General features: G+C 37.5%; 1 protein-coding gene across 1 annotated transcript in view; it reads left to right on the forward strand.

Moving 5' to 3' along the window:
* Positions 1 to 11,284, forward strand: part of LOC127638810 (ubiquitin-conjugating enzyme E2 H) — a 37,351-nt gene extending 26,067 nt beyond the window's left edge. Inside the window, exons 3-7 of the mRNA XM_052120555.1 lie at positions 2,693 to 2,767; positions 3,045 to 3,084; positions 4,800 to 4,852; positions 5,748 to 5,876; positions 7,571 to 11,284. Coding sequence (XP_051976515.1) covers positions 2,693 to 2,767; positions 3,045 to 3,084; positions 4,800 to 4,852; positions 5,748 to 5,876; positions 7,571 to 7,695 — 422 coding nt within the window. The 3' untranslated portion in view covers positions 7,696 to 11,284. The remainder of the gene's footprint in view (positions 1 to 2,692; positions 2,768 to 3,044; positions 3,085 to 4,799; positions 4,853 to 5,747; positions 5,877 to 7,570) is intronic.
* Positions 11,285 to 19,981: the final 8,697 nt, after the last annotated feature.

A 19,981-nucleotide genomic window follows, 5' to 3' on the forward strand; every position in this document is an offset into this window, starting at 1 on the left:
CAGAGAATGGCCAGACTGGTTCGAACTGACAAAATCTATGGTAACTCATATAACCACTCTGTACAATTGTGGTGAGAAGATTATCATCTCAGAATGTTATTCTGAGATGCGGGTTGGCGCTGTTTTGGTGGCACGAGGGGACCTACACAATATTAGGCAGGTGGTTTTAATGTTGTGGCTGATTGGTGTGTGTTTGTATGTATATATAATATATATATATACAGTGAGGAAAATAAGTATTTGAACACCCTGCTATTTTGCATGTTCTCCCACTTGGAAATCATGGAGGGGTCTGAAATTGTCATCGTAGGTGCATGTCCACTGTGAGAGACATAATCAAAAAAAAAATCCAGAAATCACAATGTATGATTTTTTAACTATTTATTTGTATGATACAGCTGCAAATAAGTATTTGAACACCTGTCTATCAGCTAGAATTCTGACCCTCAAAGACCTGTTAGTCTGCCTTTAAAATGTCCACCTCCACTCCATTTATTATCCTAAATTAGATGCACCTGTTTGAGGTCGTTAGCTGCATAAAGACACCTGTCCACCCCATACAATCAGTAAGAATCCAACTACTAACATGGCCAAGACCAAAGAGCTGTCCAAAAACACTAGAGACAAAATTGTACACCTCCACAAGGCTGGAAAGGGCTACGGGGAAATTGCCAAGCAGCTTGGTGAAAAAAGGTCCACTGTTGGAGCAATCATTAGAAAATGGAAGAAGCTAAACATGACTGCCAATCTCCCTCAGACTGGGGCTCCATGCAAGATCTCACCTCGTGGGGTCTCAATGATCCTAAGAAAGGTGAGAAATCAGCCCAGAACTACATGGGACGAGCTGGTCAATGACCTGAAAAGAGCTGGGACCACCGTTTCCAAGGTTACTGTTGGTAATACACTAAGACGTCACGGTTTGAAATCATGCATGGCGCGGAAGGTTCCCCTGCTTAATCCAGCACATGTCAAGGCCCGTCTTAAGTTTGCCAATGACCATTTGGATGATCCAGAGGAGTCATGGGAGAAAGTCATGTGGTCAGATGAGACCAAAATAGAACTTTTTGGTCATAATTCCACTAACCGTGTTTGGAGGAAGAAGAATGATGAGTACCATCCCAAGAACACCATCCCTACTGTGAAGCATGGGGGTGGTAGCATCATGCTTTGGGGGTGTTTTTCTGCACATGGGACAGGGCTGACTGCACTGTATTAAGGAGAGGATGACCGGGCCATGTATTGCGAGATTTTGGGGAACAACCTCCTTCCCTCAGTTAGAGCATTGAAGATGGGTCGAGGCTGGGTCTTCCAACATGACAATGACCCAAGCACACAGCCAGGATAACCAAGGAGTGGCTCTGTAAGAAGCATACCAAGGTTCTGGCGTGGCCTAGCCAGTCTCCAGACCTAAACCCAATAGAGAATCTTTGGAGGGAGCTCAAACTCCGTGTTTCTCAGCGACAGCCCAGAAACCTGACTGATCTAGAGAAGATCTGTGTGGAGGAGTGGGCCAAAATCCCTCCTGCAGTGTGTGCAAACCTGGTGAAAAACTACAGGAAACGTTTGACCTCTGTAATTGCAAACAAAGGCTACTGTACCAAATATTAACATTGATTTTCTCAGGTGTTCAAATACTTATTTGCAGCTGTATCATACAAATAAATAGTTAAAAAATCATACATTTTGATTTCTGGATTTTTTTTTAGATTATGTCTCTCACAGTGGACATGCACCTACGATGACAATTTCAGACCCCTCCATGATTTCCAAGTGGGAGAACTTGCAAAATAGCAGGGTGTTCAAATACTTATTTTCCTCACTGTATATATATATATATATATATATATATATATATTTCACTTTTCAGTAATGATAAGGATTTTTTGGATAATGCAAGAAGAATTCAGGGTGAAATGTGCTTGTTTGTGACATGTCTTTTTTTAAATGATCTTTAAAAAAGGATTCATTTTCTTTGAGGAAAATAATATAATTTCCAATTTTTTTTCTTTTGATTTTGTGGGGAAATATGACACACACGTGTTCGTTACAGGTTTCGCGAGATTCTCCCAGTCGGCGCATTGTCAGATTTCACCTAGACAGATTTCTTTACCTAGCTATCGCATGAAACAATGATGACACTTTTGCAAATTTAAACACTCCTCATGCAAATACTCCTTTTGGACATGCCATCATTGTTTATTGTTAAACAATCAGTTGGTGGGATATTTTCACAGTTCTTGTTCCTTTTTAGTTGTCATATTATATAATCTTTAAGGGCCTTCCTTTGCTTTTCATTTTAACTGGTAGAAACAGGTCTTAACCGCAACCTCTAGAGCTATGCTTCACCTTTCCTAGTTAGAGCTGCTGGTCAAACAGGGTCAAATTGCAGAGACTATTCTTGGAGTGAGCACACATTGCACTATGCCCCGATGAGACCATGTCAACTGCAACAGCAAAACTTCCCCTATACACATTTATACACACCCACGAGTGTGTACCTTTTAAATGTGCAATTCATAATTAGCTTATTAAGTGTTACTGCTACACCCACACACTGTCACTTTTGAATACAAAGACCTTTGCGCTTAGTCATTTAGAGATGTATTTAGGTATTAATGCTAGTCTTTTCAAAGCCTTTATTACATTTTAGTAGATGTGGGTTATATCTTCAACGGTCATTTGTCTCTTTCAGCACCGTATGAAGGAGGCGTCTGGAAGGTGCGAGTAGATCTTCCAGACAAATATCCCTTCAAATCGCCATCTATAGGTAATGTGTTACTACATGTGGATCTCAAAGGGCAAAGAGTGCTTTACTGAAGCCACACTAATTGGTGTTGTCATTCAATGATGGGCAGAGCACATTCAAACAGTCACACTTTAGATGTGTAAGATGGAATAAATACATATTTTGATGTGATGTCATGCTGAATAGTCGCTGTAAGGCGACTGGATGTGATGGAGAAAAAGTTGAGCACAGCCAGTGTTGTGAAATCAAATGCTATTATTTCTGTCCGTGATCTCACTCACATCTTTCCTCTCTGCAGGATTTATGAATAAGATTTTTCATCCAAACATCGATGAAGCGTAAGTCACATTTTAATTAAATAGGATAAAAAGTTCCAGGATTGTGGTTTATTTATATTAGTGTCTCTTTAGAGGGGTTTTGAGTACAAAAACAAAAATCTTATTTTTAAGGTCTATTCACACTGAGCAAGACATAATTTATTTCCAGTCTCTGAGAAAAGTTTGCATATCTGAGCAAAAGTGCTTTAATGCATAATACAATTTTTCTATCAATACACATTTCATTTTCACTTGCAGTTTCACATTACATTACAGTGTAATGATTATAATAGTAGTCTACTGTAAAAGTTATGCTTCGTCGCAAGGAGACTTTTTGGTCCAAATGCGTTGTGTTGTTTTCTTTTGTTGTCTTTTCACACACCGAATTTGCACTCGATGTGAATAGACCTGTACCCTTCCTTGTCATAACATCTAATAATTATCTCATATTTGTTGAAGGAATATTTCGGGTTCAATAGAAGTTACACTCAGTTGACAGCATTTGTGGCATAATGTTGATTTCACAAATTAATTTAGACTCATCCCTCTTTTTCTTAAAAAAATAAATAAATAAAATAACGTTTTTTATAGTGAGGCACTTTCAAGGGAAGTGTAAGGGGACAATTTATGGAGGGTTTAAAAGCATATAAAAACTTGTAATGTTTTGAAAGCAATTGCATTAATTCTTCTATTAACTCATGTATTATTTGAGCTGTTAAGTTGTTTAAATCGTCAGTTTGTTGAAATTACAACATCATGGCAATTGAGTTGTAAAATTGGCTATAAAGTAACACAGAATAGGTTAGTAAGTGATTTTATCACACTTAAATTATGTTAATGTGCATATTGTTTGTCTTGTTGCTATAAATTTGAAAAAGTGAGTATTTTAATGTTCAAAAATTGGCCCCCATTCAGTTACATTGTAAGTGCCTTGCTACAACACAGATTTAGCTTTTTATAAAGAAAAGAAGGGACAAGACTAAATCCATTTTTTGTGGTTATCAACATGATGCCACAAATGCTGTCAACTGAGCTTAACTTGTATTGAACATGGAATATCACTAAGTGGCATATTGTGTTCTGTGCAAAATAATGGGTAAAAAGTAGAGCTGCCTGGTTGATTATTAAAGGTCCTGTATATTAATTATTATTATTATTATTCTTTTTCTGGAACAGCACACTTAAAATGTCCCTTTACCTGACAGATATCACCTGAAAAAATCACCCAGATAGCACACGTATGTCTTCGAGATGTCTGTTTAAGAGCATTTTATCCGTAAAGCATAGCATCCTAATTAACATCTAATAAACATCCTAAAAAGAGCAGATTTACAAACACTCAATAATAAACATGTCAAGAAATCTGCTGATTTTTACTTTTGACATCCGAGAGGAAACATCTCAAGGTTGATTTCGGATGAGCAAACAATCTAAGAAATACGTCTACCAGATGTAAAAGCACACATATCAAATAGACTTCTGGGTGATGTACAAGTGCTGTCAAGGCACATCTGTCTCTTTGGGAAAAAAAAGAGGGGAGTGGCTTGCACTTTTATGGTCAATCAGAACACTAGCCAATCAGAATTGCTCTCTGCCTTTGAATCATTTTGCCTGCTCTGGTTTGCATGTGGTTGAAGTTAGCAAAATGCTTGAAGTTTCCTACAGCACCTATACAGCTCTAGATTTTAAAGGTTCACTTCTAGATATGTGTCTAATGCAAACACTCTTATTTCCAGGTCAGGAACCGTTTGTTTAGATGTGATTAACCAGACATGGACCGCTCTATATGGTACGTAGTCACTATGCATGCATCTACCTTTATGTTAGTGCAGGCCTGCAGGAAGCTTGCATTGATGTTGCATGAGGAGTACAATAAAATCTCTGGTCGCTAGGATAGTGGTGCACTGTAATCCTCTTACCTGCTCTGAATGAGCTAATACCTGCAAGGTCAGAAAACAGCATCAGCTCACCTGACAGTCACACTTAAACAGTCCCAGTCTGCCAGCAATCATCCATCCATTCATGCCTCCACTGTGTGTTTTGTGCAGATGTCACACTCTGCCTCTCAGTTCCTTTCTCTGATGATGTACTTTTATAAATACCATTGACCTGATTCAGCATGCGGTGGTCAAATATGTTTAATAAACTGTTTGTTTGACCATTGTCCCACACAACCGATTTCCTACATAGTTGCACTAGATTATATTTCTCTCAGATCATTGCGGTTTATTTCTTCTTGTGTAATACAACAATTTCAACTCTAAAATATATAAAAATTATATTTAATGTCCATTTATTTATCTGGTAAACAGACATGTAAAAGTAGCAGGGCCCTGATCACACAGTCTGTGTTTATTTTGCAATAATGGCCATTTGTGGCTGACTGTACATTATCCCTAACTTGGTATAGATGTACTCAGCTGCTTTGTGCCATTGTCCAGTTTGTGTGTTTGTACAGAAATGTGACGGCTAGATCATACAGTACTGCCTATGAGAGAGAGAGAGAGAGAGAGAGAGAGAGAGAGAGAGAGCGCTCTATTGCTAGAGCCCCCACACTGAAAGGGAGATTAGGCCATAATCATGTCACTTACCAAAATCCTCCATTTTGTGCTGTGTGTTGGGCTTGGAACACAAGACCTCTGGCCCTGTATTAAAGCCTCTGCTCCCTTTCTCTTTCCTCATAGATCTCACCAATATCTTTGAGTCATTTTTGCCACAGTTGCTGGCCTACCCGAACCCCATCGACCCTCTGAACGGGGATGCAGCAGCCATGTACCTGCACCGGCCAGAGGACTACAAACAGAAAATCAAAGGTGACTCGAAGACTGTCGATTGACTCCCTGTTCTTCTGCTTTAACCTCCATCCGGCCTTTTGGTTTTAACTGTCACCATGTTTCAGATCATCACACAGAGATGCCTTCTGCTCCGAAAAGTGTGCGTTTGAGTCTATGGCTATGTTTGGAACAGTATACCACTCGTACTATATTTGTTGTATGCATTATCTACAGTAGATTTTATGTTTTATGCATTCGTGAAATACCCGAATGACCTACAGTATTACATTTGTCAAAATGTGCAAGATACAACCAGAGCACACTGTGTGAGCATGGAATGCATTGCTAAACATTTCAAACATTGTTGTCATATGACCTTTATCCCATGATATTATGGACTTGGCTTGACCTTTTTATTTACAGCGTGATGAATTAAAAGAAAGGATTATCAGCAGTGATTATTTTTTACATCTCTTTCATGACACATTATTTGATTGGACTTCCAAAAGATGAGACATGTTTAAAGGGGGCCTGGATGGCTCGGTGGTAAAAGACGCTGGTTACCACCCTTGGAGTTTGCTAGTTTGAATCAGAGGGCGTGCTGAGTGACTCCATCCAGGTCTCCTAAGTAACCAAATTGGCCCGGTTGCTAGGGAGGGTAGAGTCACATGGTGTAACCTCCTCGTGGTCTCTAAAATGTGGTTCGTTCTCAGTGGGGCGCGTGGTGAGTTGAGCGTGGATGCCGCGGTGGGTGGTGTGAATCTTCCACGCGTGCTATGTTTCCATGGCAATGTGCTCAACAAGCCACATGATAAAATGTGTGGGTTGACTTTCTCAGACGCGGAGGCAGCTGGGATTCATCCTCCGCCACCCGGATTGAGGCAAATCACTACACAACCACAAGGACTTAAAAGCCTATTGGGAATTGGGCATGCCAAATTGGGAGAAAAAAAACAAAACACGTTTAACACAAATTTGATTAAAAACTTTTTTTATTCACGATATAACTATTAAAAAAAAAAAAAAAACGTTTTTATTTATGATATAACTAGATACCACCGCTGAATTTTAACATGCATTTAATGAGGTCACATAACAAATATAACGAGGTCATTTGACAACAATGAAATGTGAGCATGTTTACATATATGATCTCACACAGATTATGCTTATTAAGTCGACAAACTGTAAGGTCATGTAACCACTTTAAACACTTTTTCTTTATCAGGGTAAGGTCATAACCCGTTTAAGCAAAAAACGATGGGCAAGCATAGCTATTTTCCCATTTCCCTTATTTCGCATTCCTTTTAAACACTTTTACCAGCGTTCTGACAACTTGTACAAATCGCACAAGCGTTGTGAGATTTTCTCTGCTTTTGATGTCAAAACATAATCTGCCATTTCGGGGTGTTCCGCGACTGCTACCGGGTCGTTGAATAGCGTATAATATGCGAGCAAAGGCAGCCGGTGGAGTTTCTGGTGCCCCCCTAGGGAGTTGGTGGCCTACGCAGACTGCGTAATATGCATATAGGGAGCAGCAGTACTGTATATTATATTATACTATACTATTAAGTACTTAGAATTAAGTAAGCAATATGTTAGTATTCCATTCTGAACATAGCCTAGGTAAGTGATACAATATTTCTGTTATACAGAAGTTTTTTTGTAACATAGAAGTATGCACTTCCTGTGTCTGACTCCATTTTCCTGCCTCTCTCTGTCTTTCTATCCAGAATACATCCAGAAATATGCAACAGAGGAGGCTCTGAAAGAGCAGGAGGAAGGAGCAGGTGACTCCTCTTCAGAAAGCTCCATGTCTGACTTTTCAGAGGATGAAGCTCAGGACATGGAGTTGTAGTTAAGGGCGACAGTTCCTCCCCTTTACCACAGAGACTATATGATTTCCTAACCATGCGAAGCAGACTATAAAAGATTCATATTTAAACAAGGTGATTTTTTTTTTATCGTTATTATTACTAAACCAGGATTTTTATGGATATCTAGCATTGACGATGAATAAGGCACCCTCTTTAGGTGTGCTATCTCTACTTCTTGGTGGTTGTTTTTTTTCTCTCTTTCACCCTCTCACTCGCTCTCTCCATCACCCCACCAAAAGAAAGGCTTGTAGTGTTTCTCGCTTGATTCCACATTGGTAGCTGCATAGCTGGAATGCATGTCATCACCTCCCTAATCCACCTTTTTCCGACGCAGACTGATGGACTAAACGGGCCTACTGATGCCGAGGCTGTTATTTATGTGGGGGTGCCCATTTTCCCCTTGTGATGTTACTAACGTACCAGAGACAACCGAGGGGTCTGGTTTCACTCTAATATGAGTCCCCTCAGCTTAGACCTATTGCAAGGACAGTCTTCAGCTTGTCTTCAGGATGCAATTGGACGTATTTTGCCAGACATACTTCTCATTTCCTCCCTCCTCAATGATTTGATTGATTTATTTATTTTTTATCATTCCCGCACAAGTCATTTTGAATTATCGTTGCTTCCCTGGTTGTCCTGTTTGTTTATTCTTTATTGTTTTCTCTTTAAAATGTTTTTTTCTTTCTTTTTTTTTTTATTAAGATGCAAGCGCCAAAAGAGGAATGGCAGATTCAGGATCCATTTTATGACCCCTTTTCCCATTTAATATTTTTATTTGGGTCTCACCTTGGGAGGGAAATGCAGATGTTTCCATGCTGTTTGTTGAAATGATCATCAGGATTTTACGGAACGCTGCACAATTTCTGCTAACCAGTCAAGCTAACGGTAGTGCTCCAGTGTGTTTACTGCAGACAATATCTGTTAAACTCCCTTTAAATTCCAAAATCGTGACTTTGGCGTCTTTTTAAGAGGATGTAGATGTAGAGGCTAGTGCACAGAGATTCAACAGAAGCTCACAACTTCTCCACTTGCTCAAAACTTTTTGGCAGTTGTCCCTTGTGGAAGTCCTACACTTCAAAACGTGGCTGGATTCTATGACTCTATGCCATCTGAACTTCCACGGTGATCACAAAATGACCAAGAATGGAGTGCAAATCTTAATTTTCTAAAGATTTTCCTAAAGAAACCAGAGGAACAGTGTTGTCTGTTGCCCAACCTGGCTTCTCCCACTTTTATTTTGTAATAATATTGTATGAAAGTCTTTTGTCTTTTTCTATTTTTGTCCCTCCCTGTCTTGCACCTCTCTCTTTTGAACTCTTATTTACAAATATCTTTTTGTACATTGTGGTATGATGCATAAGTGGAGTTGTGCAGGACTTTGTTGGTCTAGCCTAGAAGAAATGTTAAAGAGAAATGATTTTTTTCTGAACATTTGTAGAGTTCATCATCTTTCCTATTGCTTGTGCATAACTATGATAGCTGTTGTTTGACCTCATGTAGATCTAGTTAGTTTTCTGGGTGGTGAAATCAAAGTAGATGTTCATATGGATTTAGGTTATGTAATCCTGCTTGTCTGAAGACAGATTTTATCCAATGGATTAGATTTGGTTAGATCTGCCTTGATCGATTAGGACACACAAGCAACAATATGTGTTTTTTGGGGAGGAGTGAGTAACATTTACTACCATGGGGGTGGATTTTTTGCTGAGATGATGTGATAACAGGGCAGATATCTTCTGTTTAAAGAGCTTTGAATTTCATAAAGCACCTGCAGATATCATCCGTGGCATGTTGGTATGAAACATTAAGAACCAGATTTGGTTTGTGTGTGTGTTTCAGTATTCTCACTAATTCTCTCATTCTGACAACAGAGTGACCTTGCAAATTCATTCATTGTCCAATTTGAATAAAACAGGGTCAAAGTCCATTTGATGTATGCCATGCAGAAGAGGGAAGGTTTTTCTGTTCAAAATTTGGCTTATGTGGTTATTCCTGAGCTGCCTATATTTATCCTGCGGAGTGGCTTTTTTTGTTTGTTTTTTGCGTTCTTTCCTGTTTCCTGTATTTTCTAATTAAATCAATGCTTTATGGGCAAGTATGAGTTTTAGCCCGAGTCAAGAATTGGCCGAATAGTGCAATGGAGAAAATCTCAGTTTAAAATATTTTCCTCTCTCTCAAGTCTGACACTGTTGATGGGGTTTTAGATTTTCTAAGGAAGAGGGGTATTTGTGTGAGAGATGTTGGAAATAGTCGTAAGGTTAAATGCACCTGTGTCTCACAGTCTGAGGGAGAGATATATTTTATAAATGTGGCAGCATGACGTGTAGAAACGGCTTGTTTTACATGCAACACAGCTTTCCCTTATGTCTGAGACACAAAATGTTTCTCAGCTGTGGTTTGGTTGCTATGGTAAACATTTTGGAATGTATAGCAACACACCCTATGTGTGGGCCAGACGAGATGACAAACTCCGCTTTTCTCTTTCATTTCAGTTTTATTTTTGCCCCCTGAACTTTAACAAAGTGTAACGCGAGAGACAAAATGTGGAAACTTAGTTAAAATATTTTTTTCTTTGTTTTTATCTGTCATGTCAAAGAGTAAAATTACTAAAGAATCTGAGAATCTCAAATAAACAAATGTATAAGTGTGCTTCCATTTACAAGTTTAATTAGAAATTATATTGAAATTGTTGTGAATGTATTTTTCCTTTTACTAATTTTTGGATTCCTTTCTCCCCATGTCAATACAATGAGGGTACCCATTTGGAGCAGGTAACGTGCAGTAAGTTGAGGGTATCTGCACAGGTGTTTGGGATTGGAGTGTGCTCTTGGGAGGGAGTTTTTCTGTTTTTAGTTTAGTGGGTGGGGTGGAATACATAATTACAGTTTGTCCTTTGTTTTTTGCACCCTTAAGCCCCCAATGCTTACACATGTGCACACACAAACACTCACATACACATTCAGGGGATAGCAGTTATTATTGTCAAGGTATAAAGCTGTTTGTTTGCCTGAGAGAAAGGAAGAATAGAGATCTGCCTTCCATGGCCTCAGGGGCTCTCCCTGCTGGCCCTCTCGGCCAATGGCATCATGTTTCCTCTTGCATTTGTGTTGACAAGAGCTCTCCAGTGCACTTTGCATGCGTCTGGGGTAGAGTCGAGTCTAGTTCAGTCCTGGCTGTCCACTCCCTTAGTCCCTTATACCTGCGCTTCAAAAGGGTGCACAGACATGGGGCTAATGTGGGCACACAGCATGGATTTTTTTATTTTAAGTAGTATCTGTATTTAGTACCTAGTGTGTGATACGCTGATAAAAAGAAAAGAAAAATACACACTTTTTTTGTTTTTACATTTTTTGAAAATCCCAGGTATTATGGTAATTTGCCCCTTTTCTTTCCTTATCCATTAATCTTTCTCTCTTATTTTTTTTGCCATTTATTTCTTTTCTTTTTGCATTGTGAAGTGGGCATGCCTGTTACAAAGGACAAATGCTCTTTATCTATAGGATTATAATCTCTTAAATAGCTGTGTACAGTAAACTGTAAACTTCTTTTTTAATAAAATATTAAATATGTGTACAATCTGCTTTGCTTCTTTTTTTCTGTTTTTTTCTTTTTCAAAATATTATATAAATATTTTGTACTGCTATAATATTGGCATATCAAATATATAAACTGGCTTCCCAAGATCTCCGCACAAGTTCTAGTTTGGCTTGTTGAAAGTAAAAAGATCATCAGCTTCCCAACCTTCTTTGTATGATGGTGTTACTCTGTTCCTCCACTAGATGGCAGATAAGTAACACAAAACAGGTGTAAATGGATTATATTGACCTATACATTTAGAAAAAGTGGAGAGAATGGCATGTATTAAAAGAATAGTTCACCCAAAAATGTAAATGCTCACATAATTTACTCACCCTCAGTCCATTACAGATATGTATAATCTTTCTTCTGCTGAACACAATTTAAGATTATTACAAGAATATTTCAGCTCTGTTGGTCCATTCAGTGCAGGTGAATGGTGGCCAGAATTTTAAAGCTACAAAAAGTACATAAAGGTAGCATAAAAGTAATCCATACAACTTCAGTGGTAAAATCCATGTCTTTAGAATTGATATGATACTTGTGAGTGAAAAACGGATCAATATTTAGGTCTGTTTTTTTTCTTTGAATGTCCACTCTCTGCCCACCATAAAAGAGTTCTTTTATTTTTGGTGATTCACATTCTTCATGAATATCACCACTTACAGGTCAGGGAGGAACATTTATAGTAAAATGGATATATATGTAGTATAATTCGAAATTAATTTGTGTGGTAATCCACTTTATGCCACAAATGCAATCGATTGAGTTTAACTTGTATTGAACCCGAAGCATTCCTTTTAAAAACTATTATTTTTACGGTTTTTAGCAAAAACATTAGAAGTCTTCTGCATTAGACTCACATTTGTGTTGGCAAAATAGGTATTATACATCACAGTGTATTAAACCATAAAACACAATGTACTGGAGACATAAGGAAGGTTGTGCCGAAGGCCATTTAAAAACAAAATGCATAAAGCAGTATTTTACTTTTATTATATTACTGCATATGTAGGATATTTAAGCAATTTCACTCGAGCAAGAGTGCGATATGGCCCTACAGCAGCACTGCTGTGATTTGGCCTCAGGCCGTTGCTTATATACAACAGTTCAATGAACAAGTACATTTTTTAAAAAATGACCGAGTACGGCCATAAAAACGCATTTGTGCATGGAACTACTTTATTACGCGATGGATCAGAATATGCTGTTGCTGGTTCAAAACAAATGATGCGCCAAAGTAGGTGATTGCACACGCTCCATATCTCTCTCTCTCTCTCTCTCTCTCTCTCTCTCTCACCCATCCAGCCGTCTATCCTTGTTTATACAATAACTTGCTGTGATACTATTTCTGAAGTGAACATTTTGAATTACTAATGAAGGATTGGACACATTTGTTCTGAACCAGGAACGGCAGATTCTGATCCATGGCGTAATAAAGTAGTTCCATACACAAATGCGTTTTTATGACCGTTCTCGGTTATTCAAATTTTTTAAATGTACTTGTTCATTGAACTGTTGTATAAGCAATATACAGTGCTGTGAAAATTATTTGCCCCATCATGATTTATTCTGTTTTTGAGTATATCACATACCAAATTGTTTACAAAATTAAAACAAAATATAACATAAAACAAAGACAATCTGAGTAAACACAAAATACAGTTTTTACATATTTTCCCTTAGTTAATAAATCCCCAAATCTATCAAACTTAATTCATAATGGGGATCAGCTGGAAAAATTAATGGAAGTGTGGTGGGTGAAAACCACTGCTAACCCAGAAGAACATTAAGGCTTGTCTGAAATATGCCAAAACAACCCTTGATGATCCTCAGACCTTTAAGGAGAATATTCTGTGGACTGATGAGTCAAAACTGGGACTGTTTGGAAGACAAGGGTCCTGTTAAATCTGGTGTAAATCAAACACAGAATTCAACAAAAAGAACATCATACCTACGTTCAAGCATGGTGTGAGGATGCTTTGCTGCTTCAGGGCCAGAGCGACTTGCAGTAATTGAGGGAAACATGAATTCTGCTCAAACAAATCCTAAAGGAGAACATCCGGTCATCAGTCCGTGAGTTGAAACTCAAGCGCAACTGGTTATGCAGCAAGACAATGATCCAAAGCATAAGCGTAAGTCCACCTCTGAATGGCTCAAAAGAAGCTAAATTAAAGTTTGTTAGTGGCCAAGTCAAAGTCCTGACTTGAACCCGATTGAGATGCTGTAACAGGACCTTATATGGGCAGTTTGCGCTCGTAAATCCTCCAATGTGGCTGAACTAAAGCAGTTCCGGAAAGATGGGCCAAAATTCCACCACAGCGTTGTGAAAGACTGATCTCCAGTTATCAAAAGCATTTGGTTGTAGTTGTGCAGCTAAAGATGGCTCAACCAGCTATTAAATTTAAGGGGGCAGTTCATTTTTCACATGGGTGATATGGATGTTGGATAACTTTGTTTTTTTTTCTTCAATAAAAATAATTTTATATATATATATATATATATATATATATATATATATATATATATATATATATATATTTGAAACATTTATTTTGTGTTTACTCCGGTTGCCTTTGTTTTATGTTATATCTCGTTTGAAGATCTAAAACAATTTAGTATGAAAAACACAAAAGAAGACATTTTCACAGCACTATATATATATATTAGAATTTAATAGACGGTAGCTAACTTGGGTCGTCTGATTTCTTAAATATTTATTCTATACAATTTTTTACATTATTATGATTCCAAAGGTTATATGAACACTCATTCACCAACAGCTTATCCCTCCAGCTACACAAAAAAAAAAAAAATTACAATTAAACTGTAGTACTCTTGGTGGACTGTAGGGGGCGATATCAATCTTCTTACAAGGGAGGAAACCGTTTGGGTAGCATACGGCCATTTAATCCTTTCTACCAAAAATGTCTCAGTCACGCACCAATCTGTCCTCTCTTGTTCTTTCGGGTTTAGGAAAGCGAGGTGAAATTAAAGTATGCAATTTGTCTTTTCTTCCTTTTTTGATTAAAATAGTTTCCAGAGTTAATCTAACTCGGGCTCTGAGTGAAATTTAGCAGCTGTGACTGTGTGATACTCTTGTTTCTTTGAACCACATTTAATCCTTGAATCCTACATGCCTTACTCTACCTCACATTTTAGTATTATTGTTTTAAAAGAGGCAATGCACATTAATTAACATGAGCACTTATGTCCATCGTGTAAATGTGCCAGATTTAGCCATACAGTCTCATTTTCATCTGCAGTCCCTGGCTTTGCCCTCTACCTCTACCCCTTCATCTGCTAATTTCCATTCTGTCATTCTCTAGATACATTTCCTCCTCTTTGCTTCTGAATTCAGCTTCCTTTCCTGTTTTACTGCTTCTTTACTCTCATATTGATCTTTCCAACAACCACAGGAGAATGATCCTTCTTCAGCATTTTCACTGAGGCAGAATCTTTCCCTATCCAAGGAGAATGAGACTCGGGTTGAGATGTGGCAGCGTGAATGCCAGTGCTTTCTAAAGACCTGACCTCCAGTTCTGGAGAAATATGAGCTCCTCAATGAAATATTTAGAAGGCTTTATCTGCAGTGCCATGGTCAAGAGGTCTACAGGCATATATGATGTAATGCCCAGCCCCAAGCGGCTGCTGTGATTGGCTAGAATCAAAGCTATACTGTCATGTGACCAGTCCCTGAGGTTCAATGGACTCACAGTTGAAGCTTGATACCATTAGCCCTGTTTTATATTTGTTAGTCTCCATCATTTTCACTTACAGTGTTTATTAGGCAATGTATTGGGGTGATGTACACAGAAGCACAATTAAAGGGACAGTTCACCCAAAAATTAAAATTCTGTCATCTGCAACACACTCTCATGGCGAAATAGTAAAGAAAATTTGTCTAATTCGTATGTTATCATACGACTGCACTCATTTGAATTCGTACAACTTTCACTACAGCCAATGACGTCGCTGGACAAAGATTCCATCTAATTTCTTAGTTCTGTCACACAACAGCTTCCTGTCATGTTTACACACTCTACTGATTGGCTAGGCTTAGATAAAGGATTTGGGTAAGGGGATAATATCCTTAACGCCTCTCGCGAAACTTGCGCTTACTTCCGCATTAGACATCCGGGTATTTGCACGTGATGAAATAGTACAAAGTTATACAAACAAACTTGTACGAAATCATGTGTAATAACTCTAAAAATATGTATGAATTTTCTTGAGACTGTGTTGGTCATCTGTCATCATATCTTCCAAACCAAGACTTTCTTTCGTGAAGCACTAAAGGAGATGTCAGAGAGAACATGAATGACTAAGCGAAGTTGTACCCGAGTTTTAGAGTTGGGAAGTAAGGGGTGCATCTACATGAAAGATTATGGAAACCATTGACTTTGCAATATTATTTTAACTGATGTACTTTATTTCAATAGTATTAATTTGTTGTAAAAACAGTCAACTAATGACTCACCTTTTGTGGCTTGTTTTATGCAAATTCATTAATTATATGTTAGATACCATACAAATAATATATATTATGTATAAGGGATGCAGGCTTATTCACTTATGTTTATTAGTACAACAGAAAAGGAGCTTTTACTGACTTTCAGTGTGTATTTTTTAAAGTTTAACTTCTTCCGTATTTTGTTTCCCACTTGAATGCGTGGCATGAGGTAGGAGCTTCCCAAGGCAGCATTAGACCCAGTCACCATTCCATTCACTTTCATTGAAAATGATGTGGTGAAAGCGAATGGTGACTAAGGTTAAAATTCTGTCTAACATCTCCTTCCATTAAAAAAACAAACAAAAACATTTTGGTTTGGAACAACAAGATTGTGAGTAAATTCTGATATAAATTACATTTTTGGGTGAACAAAGGAAAGACATACAAAAAGGTATGGAAAATGCTTCATAGAGTGCTTCCCAAGGTCAATTATTATTGTATTATTTACTAATTATATGAGTATGTCTTTAAGATTGTGGCTTTGTAATCATTAAAAATGATGTATTTATCAATGGATAGATATCCATAGGTATCCATCTAATCAGCCCTTGTCCTTTTTAACCCTCATCACTGAAATGAGTCGGTAGATACACCCACGATTATCATTTGTTCTATCAAATTATCATATGACAAGATGGCAGAGGGACATACAGATAGGCCAATATGACCACATCTTTGTACAGTGGAATAAAATGAAACAAAATAAAGAAAGAAACGAAATATCTAGCTAAACCACTGGCTTATTTTCTTTTAAACTCCTGCTGTAAAATGCTATCCTGGTGCTGACATGTGAGACGGCTGATTGAGTGCCTCTCATGTCGAAGACTTGGTTACTAAACCAACCCAATTCCGTTATTAATGGATGACCGTCTGATTAAAAACGCCTGAAATAAAGGCGCAAATAGCAGACGCTCTGACTCACCGTCTCCATGGAGACTTCTAATGCCAACTTAGTCAAATGTTGCTTATGAACGGAAGGTGATGAGAAGATGGAGGACATAAACTCCATGCCGGACATGAAATAGTAAAATAATAACATTTTTGTTTCTAATGTTATTATAATTTCTCTCTATAAAAGCCAGTCAATACCTGCTTTTTACTTTGCCTTGATTACTTGCAAGATCCTTTCTCAAATATAATAACAATAATGTGCATAAACATCTTCATAAACCAGTTTGCCTCTTTTCTTCCCTTCTTCGATTATTTTTGAAATAACGTTTATTTCTATTCTTATGTGAGAATTTCGATTTCTTTTCACATCACATTCCCAACAGAATGATAAAAATAAGGCTTTAGATCAGTAATGAACATTCTTATGCGCTTGTTGTTGCAACTTGTTTTAAAGCTTTTAGCAACGAGGTGCTCCGAAATATTCTTCACAAATAATAGTGGAATAAAATGTGTTGAATTAGCAACGGTATGTATGTATATATATATATATATATATATATATATATATATATATATATATATATATATATATATATATATATATATATATATTGTATATATATATGTAGGCTATATTGTATATATATATTGTATATACATGTATTTATTTACATTGTTGTTTTCAGTCGGCTCTTTAGAATAATATTTTGTTTCCAATCGACTATAGTCTATTCCATTCAAGTACAGTCTTCAACTCATTTTTCGCACAAATATGTTTTGTTATTTTCTATTTTTTTTCTTTAATTCAAATTGTGAAAATATATTCAAAACAATGATGCAATTACAACGGTTCTGCATAGGCTATTCTTATGGTGTGTGGTTCATCTTGAATGCATTAGAACGCTTTTCTTTCTTATCAAGATGAATCATTTCCGCTCTAATCCGGTATAGTGCGGATTACAGGGTTGCAAAACCGGGCATAAATAATATGACCTCTGATATATAAACTGTTCCCTGTTTATAGCTGTCGTATTATCAGACTCTATTGTTATTAATAACACCGTCTATGAGTGAACAAAATGTGTAGGATTAATCTGTTGTTTCAGTAGCCTATATTTAAAAATTTTATAAATTACGAATAAAAAAGAAATAGACTTACATATATCTAGTTTAAATTATGCCTATAAAACTTAGTATTAAATATTTCAAATTCCCAATTCAAATTAATGAGTTAATATGATTAACTGGATCTTAAAAATACTTCAAATTAAACTAATTTTCTCAAATGATTTAACAGTTCTAATTAGCCTTTTCTCATGTGAAACAGACTCCATAATAATTCGATTTCTTGATAAAACACACTCTGGATTAATCATAAGCCTTCACTAAATAAAAATCTACTTAGCACGAACTGGTTATCGTAACTATAAAATAGAATAATAACCGCAAACAGTGGCTTGAAATGTGTTCCAGTGACACGATGTTTTAGTCTTAAATACCCCAATATAGACGAGGTTTATGCAGTGTGTTAATGTTTATCAATACATAAAATGCTCCCTTGGTCACCAGTAAACTATTCCAGCACGCGCGCATAGGCCTCCAACTCTTTCCGCGCGCTCTTTGTTCCGCGCGCCCGTATCAGGTATCATTAGATGAGGGCCAGTGTGCCAGAAGAGCCGCCCGGTTACACCCGATACCCGCTGCTGGCAGGTGGGGAGGGCTGAAACGTCATATGGAACCGGGACCGACAGATAGTCTACAACGAAATGACTAGGCCTATTTTAAATATTCAAGAGCTTCTCCAGGCTTGATATGTGGCCCAAGCACAGGTGATCTGTGGCTCGTGTTTCGACTTCTCCAGAAGTTAATCAGGTGAAGAGTGGACGGGTGAGGGGAGGACTCGACCAGGGACTGGACAACAAAGAGCCCTGGGATAGATTTCACCATGGCTATTGGGTTTGAAAAGATGTAACCAGAGCCGCCAGACTAGCGCCACGGGCATAAATTGAAAATATGGAGCCGGTTTTTTTCCACTGTGGTGTCGGTATAGACTTCCATTATCAACAGCAGGTAAGTGGACTCTGGGGTTACGTGTGTAACGTGGATCGGTATATATTTGAAGAGCGATCCAATGGAGGGCAGCATCACTTGCACCCTCAGTGAAGTATTTGTCTTGTGATGCACTGACTGCACTGCGGCTGGTCTAAAGATGTCCTGTCGTCATCGAGGATGGAGTGATGCTCTCTGCAGTGACGCCTACATGGGGTAATGCGTAAAATACCTGCTCAACTTCAGATTAATTTTATTATAACAGTTGTGATTCAGGATTGACTGCTGCAATTCCGTCCTCTAGGCAGTTGTCATTTAGGTTATGCCTCCCATGGGGCCACACACAGACAGGTATTGGTCTAAACGCCTTGATTATTACACAGAAATAGGCCAAACAAGTAGGAAGTAGAAATAGATCGACGCAGGTATACTGTTTATGAACATTTTATTAGTAAAATTAACAGAATCGGAAGGTAGGTTTATGCTTCTCTACTGATACAAATGGTGCCTTAAAATCTATAACAGCATGCCATAATATTTAGGGTTACGAGAGAATATTTTTTTAAATGTTCAAGTAACCTGCAGAGCATAAGGATGCTCATTGCTGGTAGGGCCTGCAGGCATATAGCGCAGATGAAATGGTGCGTTTGAACGCCTGTTCATTACTGGCCATCTGGATGATGTCATCTGATCCTAAAACCCAAGGCATACGGGAGGGGGTGTTGACTAAAGCAAGGCAATGCTTTACCCACTTTACTGATAGGTTTTGCGTTAGGTATTATACTTTAAGAGAAAAATGTAACGCTTTTTGTGTTTTAAATTGTGTTGAGTTTTCTTTTCGATGTATTTCTATATTTTATTTATTTGCGTTTTTGAGTTATTATTTTAATGATCACGAAATAGATAAATGATCAGGAAAATGTTCTCTTATTCTCTTTTCTCTTATTCCAAATCTCCCACCCCCTCCCCACTCCCAATTTCAATTTCAATTTTTGAAGTACTTTATTAGCATGATTGTGTTTACATACAATATTGCCAAAGCATTATTACACAAAACAGACAATGACAAGACAAAAAATTATAATAAAACAGTAACAAATAACAATAAAAATAGAATTAAAATAAGGTGCCAGGTAATTAATAAAACTATAATAACAATACAATATAAAATAAGCATTTAACAAGACATTATGAACATTAAAATAATAATAATAATAATAATACTGTGAATGAAGTAC

Source organism: Xyrauchen texanus, chromosome 47 (assembly GCF_025860055.1).
Source record: "Xyrauchen texanus isolate HMW12.3.18 chromosome 47, RBS_HiC_50CHRs, whole genome shotgun sequence".
NCBI lineage: Eukaryota > Metazoa > Chordata > Actinopteri > Cypriniformes > Catostomidae > Xyrauchen > Xyrauchen texanus.